This window comes from Myotis davidii, unplaced genomic scaffold (assembly GCF_000327345.1).
Source record: "Myotis davidii unplaced genomic scaffold, ASM32734v1 scaffold1320, whole genome shotgun sequence".
NCBI lineage: Eukaryota > Metazoa > Chordata > Mammalia > Chiroptera > Vespertilionidae > Myotis > Myotis davidii.
The window spans coordinates 97,506-108,051 of record NW_006291820.1 but is presented as its reverse complement, the minus strand read 5'-3'; the positions used below and the strand labels follow the sequence as shown (position 1 = coordinate 108,051).

Here is a 10,546-nt window from a genome sequence, read left to right as displayed (position 1 = left end):
GAGCCTGGGCCCAAGCCCTGGTCTGCAGCCCACTCCTTGTTTGTGTAAACCCTTCTGATCCCAGTGCCTCCTCCTTGAAGGAGAGTGAGGAGAGTGGGTAGTAAAACCTGCCCTGTGATCGGAAAGGTCAAGTGACTTGATGCGAGGAAGAGCCACCAGCCCCTGCCACCCGCTACGTCCGGAGCAGCCGCCGCCAAGTCCTAACAACAACATGGAGATGAGGAAACAGCTTCGAGGGGGTGGTGTGTGTGCAGTGTCACAACCAGCAGAGTGACCTCAGAGACAGAAAGAAAAGGAGGGAAGGAGGGGCAGGTGCTGGGGGAAGCCACATGCTCTCTGCGGCCGCCAGCCGCCAGCACGTGTCAGCATGCAGGAAGGAATGGACCCAAGGCTACAGAAAGGCCGCCAGGACCACGCACTCGGCAGGGACGCCACACCCAACATCAGCCACACAGGTGCCTGCACCGCTACCTACAGACACACGTTTACACACGGCACCTGCACCGCTACCCACAGACACACGTTTACACACGGCGCCTGTACCACTACCCACAGACACACGTTTACACACGGCGCCTGTACCACTACCCACAGACACACGTTTACACACGGCACCTGCACCGCTACCTACAGACACACATGTTTACACACGGCGCTGCACCGCTAACTACACATATTTTTCAGTATCAAATTGGTGTATTAAATGTTACACCAAAATCACAAGCAACAACAAAATAGATAAACTAGACATCCTGAAAATTAGAAAGGACACCACACAGGTTCCGGAATATAGAAAGAACTCTTACAGCCTCTTAACAAAAACAGCTAAAGAAACGGCAAGAGACCTGAACAGACGTTTCTGCAAAGAAGACAGAGACGGCAACACAGGCCTGGAAGCCACTGCACATTGTCGTTGTTGGAGACGCCAGTCAGTCCACAGACGCCCCCGCCCGCTGGGATGGCGGGAATCCAGGGCACGGTAATCACCAGTGTCTCGCGGAGTAAGGCTGCCGGTGGGCTGTGGGCCAGTAACTGCTGTGGGAGGCTGTCGGCAGTTCCCGAGCAGGTCAAGGTAGTTATTACATGCCCGGCTCTTGCATTCCTGGGCATTTACCCATAAGAAATGGAAACATACGTCCACCCAAAACCTGGTAGGTGAATGTTCCCAGCAGCATTATTCTTAGGGCCAACAGGTGGGAACAGCCCAAATGCCACTGAGTGAAGAATATATGAACTGTGACCTAGCCACACGATGGAATATTGTTCTGCCTGAAAAAGGAGTCAGGCCCGGCCGGCACGCTCAGTGACTGAGCGTCGACCTATGAACCAGAAGGTCACCATTTAATTCCCAGTCAGGGCCCAGGCCCAGGTTGCGGGCTCGATCCCCAGTGTTGGGTGTGCAGGAGGCAGCCGATCCATGGTTCTCTCTCATCATGGATATTTCTCTCTCTCCCTCTCCCTTCCTCTCTGAAATCAATAAAAATTATTTTTTTTAAAAAGGAGCTAGGACCTGGCACCTGCCACAACTCGATGAGCCTTGAGGACGTGCGGCTGAGGGAGAGAAGCCACTAGAGAGCAGCATTTCGTGATTCGATTCATTCGAAAGCCCCACAACATGTAGACACATGGAGACGGTTGGGGCCAGCGGTCGTCCAGCAGAGGAGGGCAAGGAGAAGTGGGAGGCAGCAACCTGTGCACAGGGTCCCTCACAACGCTTTGCTACGTCCTCCCTCGTCATGTGGATGAGCTGCCCTCGGAACTAACTCTTGTTCACACCACAGCCTGCGGCGAAGGGTTTCTTTAGGTGTCATTTTGCTCAACATTTTACTCAACGTTACAGAACCTATAGAGGCCGTGAGTGAGTGAGGACTTAGGGTTCACAGCCTCTCTCCGCAGTAATGGGCAGGTCCTAGAACTGATCCTGGTGGCAGACACGCAATTCGGCGCGCACACTCATAGCACAGAACTATACACTTCACCTGGGTGATGAAGGTGATATGTTAATTTTCTATATGTATAAAACCCTAATGTGCAAATAGATTGGACGGCGGAACACTGAACATCCGGTTGCTATAACGTGCACTGACCACCAGGGGGCACACGTGGAATGTGGCAGGCATTGACCACGGTGGGATGGTGGAGCAGGTGAGTGGGGGTATCAGATCACAGAGGGGCGCAGGTCGCTATCATCGGGGTGAGCCTCTGGTGGTTACTGAAAATTCTTTGTTCCCGCGCGACACGGTCCCACCCAGCGCTACACCTGCTGCTGGCGCCAGAGCCGCCACTCACACCTGCGGCCAGTGCCCGGTGCGAGCCCTGATCGCTTGGTGCTGTCAGTGGGTGTGAGTGGCGGCTGCTGGCCCCGATCACCCCTGAGGGCTTCTCCACCTCCCCCTGCTCCTGAGGGGCAATCGGCCCAGCAGCTGCCACCTGCACCCGCTGCCGGCACCGGCCCATCACACCTGCTGCTGGCGCCAGCCCCAATCGCTCTGCATGGTCAGTGGGTGCGAGCAGGGCCGATGCTGTCAGCCCATGGGAGCAGCAGCAGCGGGAGCAAGGCTGCCGGCAGACAGGGGACTGGGTGCCGATGGGCTGAGACCCGCCACTGTGCTCACTGCAGCCTTGCAGCCCACAATTCCTTTCAAGGTGCATGAATTTGTGCACTGGGCCCCTAGTATCTTGATAAAACTGTTAAAAAGTCTTGCTTGAATATCCAGGAACTCCTGGGCTAATGTGTTAATTATATGCTTTTAGATGCATATTAAAAATATATGATCCACCCCGGCCAGCATGGCTCAGGGGTTGGAGCAGCAGAGGGTCTTGGGTTTGATTCCTGGTCAAGGGCATGTACCTGGGTTGCAGGTCCAGTCCCCACCTCCCAGTTGGGGTGCATGTGGGAGGCACCCAGTCAATGTGACTCTCTCACAGTGATGTTTCTCTCTGTCCCTGCTCTCTTCTACTTAAAAAAAAAATCAATGGAAAATGTCCTCACTCCTCGTGTATATATATCCCTTAAGCTTTTACGTCAGCCACATGTCACACAAATGTCCCAGGACCTCAGGCCCCACCCTCCTCATCCAATCAGGTCAGAGTATTCTGCCAGCAGTTTACAGAGAGGATCAGGTCACAGAAGGACGTTTTTTATTAAAGAGACGATTGGTCATGGATTTAATCGTTTAATGGGTTCCCTTGGGGCGGCCACAGGGTCGTGGCCATTTGGTGCCTCACGTTTACTTGGTGGCAGCTTTCATGTTTCCTGCAGCAGGACAAGCCACGCCCACAGGGTTACAGCTGAAGCGCTGCTGGTGCACAGCCAGGCGCGTCCACTTACCTGGCTGCTTTGGGGAGGGGGTAGCGCTGAGCAGCTGGGACACAGACCACATGGCCTGCAGACCCTGAAACACCCACCCTGGCCCTACAGGAGACTGCTGACCCTGAGCCGTGGGGGGGCGGGGTCCTCTCTCCAAGGGGCAGACGAAGCAGCAGAGGGCTTCCCGCTGGGTCACAGGGGTGAGGGTGGGGCAGCAGGCACCAGAGAGAAAGCAGGGAGCAGCCGCCGAGTTCACCCCAAAACACTACTGGAGGACACAGTGCACCTTCCACCAAACCTGGTGCCTGTGGGCAGCGCCAGCCCAGCCCAGCCCCCCTCCGCATCCTCTCTACACCCGCTTCGCACCTCCTGCCCCCTCCCGCCCACGCCCCATTGCCGCCGGCGCCAGCACTTACTTCATGGGCTTGAACAGGGCCTGCCCGTAGTTCTGGAACGTCATGATGAGCTTGAGCTGAGTGCCCCCCGACTTCATGGCTGCAGGGAGGCAAAGACACAGGGTCACCCGCTGCCCGACTCTCTGCTCCCCACGCAGACCACATGGCCTGGGCCCTGGGTGTGGCCAAGGGCCCCCACTCTGCTTGGGGAGTTGGGGTTCCTCACAAGGATGCCGACACGCCCACCTCCCCATTTAGAGGTTGGGGCAGAATCTCTCCCCAGGCCAACCCAAGACAAAGGGCCCAGCTTCTGGAACGGCTGGGTGCACACACCTGCCAGCCGTGCCTCCCGCCCAGATACACCCCTCACACCTGGACACCTGGACACACCCACTCTCACACACACACAGCTACACACACAGTTACACTCAGAGCTACACACGCACAGAGTTACACACACAGAGTTACACACACACAGGAGGTGAGCTGGCCGACCAGCCCTGTCACCGCACAGGGAGGACCAGGCCACCCAAGACAGGGTGGTCACAGGGGCGAAGTGAGGCAGTGTCCCCACCAGGGTCCACGCTCCACTGGGTGGGACCCCGTAACCACAGGCACCCAGAGCCTTCGGGCTGTGGTGGAGAGGTCCACGCCCGGAGGAGCCTGCAGAGGCCACGCTGGGTGGCGCTGAAGCTGCCCCACAGAACAGGGGGTGGTCGGGAAGGCCCGGGGCAGGGGAGGAGGAGAGAGCGGGCACATTTCAGCACCTGGTGGGCTCTGGTGGCCACTGGTCCCAGGGCAGGAGGGGATGGGAGCAGGTGGGTGCTGTCCCCTCCGTGTGGGGAGCTGACTAGGGTGGAGGGTGGAGGCCAGTGGAGGGGGGGGGTGGCTGGAGGAGATGAGGAAAGAGATGGAGAAAATGGGAAAATTCAAGAAATATCTGGGATGGAGGAGCCATTTGGAGGGGGTGTTGGGGTACGGAGGGGAGAGAAGAGACGAGGGTGACCCTGAGGTTTCGGCAGCTGGATGGAAGAGGAACAGCCTGGAGGTGAAGGTCGGGCCAGGTGAGCCTGGACGCCCCCGGACAGACCCAGGAGCCGGCCTGAGGCGGCCAGCGTGTGAAGAGGCCGCCGAGGGCAGAGTGTGGAGGACTGAGGAACTGAGGCCATTGCAGGGCCCGGGCGGAGCTGAGGTCAGGGAGGGTGGACACAACCTGTGAACACACCAGGGCTGAGGCGGGAGGGCGGCGCCGTGCAGGAGGCTGCGCTGCTTGAGGGCTTTGCCGTGGGGCCCTGACCAGAGTGCCCGGGGCTCCAGGGGCACACGTGCAGGCGAGGACAGCAGTGTCACCAGGGAAGGCCCTGCCCTAAGCGTGCACGCCATGGGCGCGGAGCACCCTCGTGGAACCTGCTGGTGTTAACGTGTGTTAATGTAGCATAGGCGTCCCTAATTGGCACGAGGCCTCTTGGTGCGAGCGCGCATAGAAGCTGCCCCTGACCAGCCGGCTGCAGCTGCTTTGTTCGTAAGGAAGCACATCCCACCTGCTGCTGTGTCCACGAGTTCTTCCCTATCCTGCACCCAGAGGGCTCCATCCGGGCTGAGGAGCTGGCCCCCACCAGCAGCCCTGAGCCTGGAGGCTCCGCTCAGCCCTCTATGGCTGGGCACCTAGGCGCTCATGCTTCCCAACCTCAGGGTCCCCTTTCGGTACGTGGGGTTCAGGGTGCCACCTAGCCTCCTCCAAGGGGGTCTGGGGGTCCAGACAACCAGGGAGCGTATTTGCCCTGTTGGCTGCAGGGGCCACTCACCTGGGACACAGGGATGAGACCCGTCCACCTCCTCGGACAGCAGCCCCATGAAGGGGTGACGCCGTGACACCTCGGGAGAGCACCTGACGGGGCACCCCAGGACGGCAGGTTGCCACAGGGAGCGAGTTACCTCCCTGAGGTTGTCGGTGGCCCATGGCCCCTGAGCACCAAGCCCAGACCCTGCCTCCAGGTTCCGCTCCCACCGGCCAACTCCTCCCAGTGCGGCGTCTGCTCCGGCCACGGCCAGGCTGTGTCTGAGGGCCTGGCCCTGGCATCCAGGACCGAGAGCTTCAGGCTCCACGATCCTGTGCACGCTCCTCGGGGACACAAAGCCACTTCCCTGCAAAACACTGGAGACTCCCGAGGGGCAGAGTGCCACGCGGCCTCGGACATGCCGAGCGTGAAAGACGTGGAAGCCGCCCGTGACTTGATTATTAGCTCGGCCCTGCTGGGCGGACGGTGGTTCTCTCCCGAAAACTGCAGGTGAGTTCAATTTTCTCTCCTCTCATCACGAACAATCTCGGCTCTTTAACAAGATGAGAACAGCAAGGCTCCTGAAACACTGAGGGGCCTAATGCTGCCCCACAGGACGTCCCCATTTCCACGGAACAGTTGGGGCCACTGGGTTTAACCCCGCCCCCCCAGCCAGCCAGAGGCAGCCCACTGCTCTTCCCAGGGCTGGGGACCCTGGCCTCTCTTAATAACAAAATGTTATGCAAACCTGGCTGGCTTAATCCCTCTTGCTCTGGAAGGAAATCCACACACATTGCTGCTCCCCACAGAGCAAACAATAACCTATATACATAAAAGGCTAAGTATCTGTCCAACCGGTAGCTATGATGCACACTGACCACCAGGGGGCAGACATTCAACACAGGAGCTGCCATGATGCGCACTGGCCATTTAAAAACAAACAGCACCACAGACCTGGTGCCAACAAACCAACACTCAGCTTCCCCCAAGTGGGACACAGGCCCCGCCACCACCCCAGGGCGACACCTCACCAAATCGCAGCTGACACTGCCAAGACCCCATGGTACAAAATGCAGCCCCCAGCCCAGCCCAGCCTGGAAGGGGTCGCTGTGGGTGCTGGATAATGACGTCACGTAGTAATGCCTGGCTTCCTCTCCTTAGCAACTAACCTCCTTGCAGTTTCTTCAGCCCAGGAACACAACTTGCTTTATAGCCAGGTGCAGACATTTCCCAGTTAAATATTTTACCCTTTGTTCTCCCTGCATGATCTACAATAATAATCTGCTTCATGTTGATATTTACTGCTGTGTTGCTGACAATTACCTGGAAGAGAAGTTGGGGTGCTTCACTGGATTGTTAAAAGTTTAGCTGCATCAGAAAGCAGGTCTAATGAAGCAAGTTTATTCGATACTAAGGGCCCAGTGCATGAATTCGTGCACAGGCAGGGTCCGGCCAGCTGGCCCTGATGGGGCCCATTGGGCCAGGCCTCAGAAGTCGCTCTCACTGACCACGTCCCTCATCATCTGCCACCTGCTCTCCATCTCCCCAGCCTCCACCCAGTCGCCAGCATGCAGGGCACCGGGGATCCAGGCCAGCTTTTTCTCACCCACCCACGGCCACTCCCTCGCAGTGCCCCTGTGCGTGCCCTGCTCTCGAGTCCTCTGGCCGCGACCCTTTGTCCAGCTCAGTCATTCCTAACCCTCAAGTCACATCCCCAACCGAGTGTAACGTGTTGGTAATTAACATTGATTGATGGTCAACAACACGCATCGTTAATGGTACATGTTAATATGTGTTCACAGGTCTCCATGATGCTTTGCAATTCATGGTTCATCGGCACCGAGACGCCCGTGACCACTAACCCACCTGGACCCGCCAGTGCTGCCCACTTCAGGCCACCACCCCGTGCCTTCGGGAGGTGGAGCCGAAATCGCTGCTGGCCCAGCGCCCACTTTTCTGGAAGATGACTCACTGTGGTTCTGAGAACTTTTTACTTAAAGGGAACTGAGAGCACTGCCGGGTGGAAACCAGCTCCTCCGTGGGATCCGAGGAACAACTGGAGCACACACCCGCTGGGTTTGGGGCCACAGCTGCCGTCTGCGCTAAATGGAGCGAGCAGGTGCGGGGCGGGGACGCTGCGTCAGCGCCAGGGCCTTTGTTCTTTTGTTGTTGTTGTTTTAAATATATATTGCATTGATTTCAGAGAGGAAAGGAGAGGGAGAGACAGAAACATCGATGAGAGAATCATGGATTGGCTGCCTCCTGCACGTCCCCCATGGGGATCGAGCCCACAACCTGGACATGAGCCCTGACCAGGAATCGAGCTGTGACCTCCTGGTTCACAGATCAATGCTCAACCCCTAACCCACGCTGGCCGGGCTGGACATTTGTTCTTGACCTTGGACCAGAGGCTGGAGGAGCGCTGAGGGGGCTCCGCTAGTTGCTGCTTTCTCCATGTTCGGCTCGTGGATGACCTATGGCCCCTCAGCTCTGGGCCTGGGGGGTCTGGCTCATTGGGCATTTTCCGTTCTCCGCTTCTAGGCCCCAGACACTGGGACTCACGACCGCCTTGCACTGGGGAGGAGGCGCCCTGTGACTCCCTGGTGCTGGGAGGAGGCAGGGCAACCATGTCCCCGGCACCCAGGGCCGCAGCTGAGGGCCCCAGACACAGCCTTTGCTCCTCCAGCCAGTCAGCCCTGGACTCCGCTGCCTCCACGAGGGCCAGGGCAGGGGAGAGGGGGCGCCTGTTCTCCTTGGTTCAGGGACCAGCGGGGGTTTGTCCTGACCCGTTGGCATTTCCGGCAAGAGGCTGCTCGAGTCCTCTCCGGCCATGTGGCTTCTCCTTTGTAAGTCATCCCAAGAGAAGAGCCATTAACTGTGCCCTTGATTCTTCGCATCCATGACCGTGCAGGACAGCGATTTCATTCGTGCTGACGGGAGGTGCCACACGCCCAAGTCCAAGCTGGACAGAGCAGATGACGTCTTGAGCCTTCGAAGGCAGCCACCCTGCCGGGAGCCGGGAGCCTGGCCACGAACACAGCCCTACTGGCCACCCAGGCTCATGAAGCGGTCAGTGGCTCTCAGCTGGCGACTTTGGGGACCATCCAGTGAGAAAGCATCTCGAACGTCACAGGAATCACGCTCCCCCACACAACACGCCGGGTCCAGGTGTAATAATGTGAACAACGGATGATTAAAATGACAGCCCGGGGTCGATGGCTGAGGGCAGACTCCTGAGCGGAGCACAGGGATGTCCTAGCCTCAGGCCAGCCTCCGCCCCCCCACCCCCGCCCGAGGCCTCAGTTTCCCTACCTGAAGGGTGGCAGCCAGAAGGCTGGGTTTCTGGCTCTTTAAACCGAGGGTCTTTTTTTATGCCCTCACTGCGGTGCTGGGACTTCTGTCTTCCTTTCCTTCCATTTCATGCTCAGGAGGACGGGGATGCTAACCCTTGAATCCTGGCGGGCTCTGGGCTCCCGTAAAGGGGGTGTCACCCAGGGTCCTCAGGGGGCCTTGAAGCCGCAGCCCCCTCGGCCACAGCAATGCCGGGTGGGCCCCCAGCAGCAGGCAGCTCCCCCCTGGACACTCTTGCATCCAGGGACTCCCGTCTCCACACCTGCTCATCAGGACCTGCTCGGTGAGGGCCCACCCAGGGCTCGTCTCAAGCAGCTGGGTTTTCAACCAACTGTCCAGTGAACGTGGGGGCAACACCTCCCAGGAAGGGTGGGGTCATGGGCGACACCTGCCGCTGGCCCTGGCCGGCTCCTCTCCACTCCCTGCAGAGGCGGCCGGGCCTGGACCTGGTCTCCTGGGCCCCTGCTCACAGGGGGAGGACTTTTGCTTCCTCGGGCACAGGGGGCTTTTCATAAGCAGGAACTCGCCCGGGAGCGTCTCCAGGCCCGGGCAGTGGGAGGGGGCAAGTTCCTGGCCGAGGCCCTTCCCCATGGTGCCTGGGGTGAGGGGCTTGGGCCCCCACGGAGATCACGCCACAGAAACCCACCCCGCGGGCACTTGGCCCAGCTGTTCTCAGCTCTCCTTTGCTCATGAGCCCGCGATGACCCCGTGAAGTACGTTCCGTGGGTTCACGTCCTTCACAGTCTCTGCAGGCAGACGTGTTTGTGTTCGGGGATTTCGGAAATTTCGGACGACCGCAGTGAGGCGGTGTCTGCATCACGCTCGCTGCGTGTGGGCTGCCTGGGTCTGGGCAGAGCCAAGGAAGCACCTCAACTCCACTGAGAGGGAGACAAACACGGATCACGCCGTCTCATCGGTCAGGCTTTGCCCACACGTTCAGGCTGAGCCAGGCCTTTGCTGTCGAAGGGGCTGTTTGGATTTCAGATCCGCAAGCTGGAGGTTAGGTCAAGGTTATCACCACCAGCGTCCCCGTGAGCACGAGAGGTTCGTCCGTGTGCCCAAAGCCACTCTGGTTGGCGACTGGCAGAACCAGGCCCATGCTCTGCCAGGGGCAGGGCACCCGGTCCCATCGGTGACACCTGTGGCCCAACTGGCACCGCAGAGTGACCCTGACTGACCAGCCCTCGACCAGCCCTCGCTCCGATGGACCCACTGCCCCACAGACAGGGGAGGACCGGCTGGTCCGTGTAGTCGGCTCAGGCAGCCCAGGACCCCAACGGGCAGGGACTCTCCCCAGGGCACCCTCAGCCAGAACCCTGGGGTGGGGCGCCCCAAGGCCAGGCCCCTACGGGGATGGGAGGAGGAGGGTGCCCAGGGTCAGCAAAGCTGCCTGGGAGCCCTGGAGCCCCCTCCTCCCCCCCACCGCAACTGCCCCGGGCTCTGGAGCCCTGTCCTCAGCACCAAGCGTGTCCAGGGAGGGCTGGGAGGCGTCTGCTCTCTGAGGGGAGGTGGCCCAGGCTCTGTACCCTCACAGCCCTGTCCCTGACCCTGACCCTGACCCTGACCCTGACCCTGACCCTGCATTTGCCCTAGACAAGGTGGGGGTGGGGCATGGAAGCCCAGATGCGAGCACCAGTTAATATTTTACAGGCTTGTCACGCTCACCATATTATTAGAATAAGATGCAACCTTCCTGAGAGACACGAGCCCAC

The 10,546-nt window shown here is 59.3% G+C and overlaps 1 protein-coding gene across 1 annotated transcript in view; it reads right to left on the bottom strand.

Moving 5' to 3' along the window:
• The window catches only part of FAM20C (family with sequence similarity 20 member C), a gene marked incomplete at its 5' end in the record, with an annotated part of 47,823 nt that overhangs the window by 17,042 nt on the left and 20,235 nt on the right, over window positions 1-10,546 (bottom strand). Inside the window, one exon of the mRNA XM_006765253.2 lies at window positions 3,727-3,805. Coding sequence (XP_006765316.2) covers window positions 3,727-3,805 — 79 coding nt within the window. The remainder of the gene's footprint in view (window positions 1-3,726; window positions 3,806-10,546) is intronic.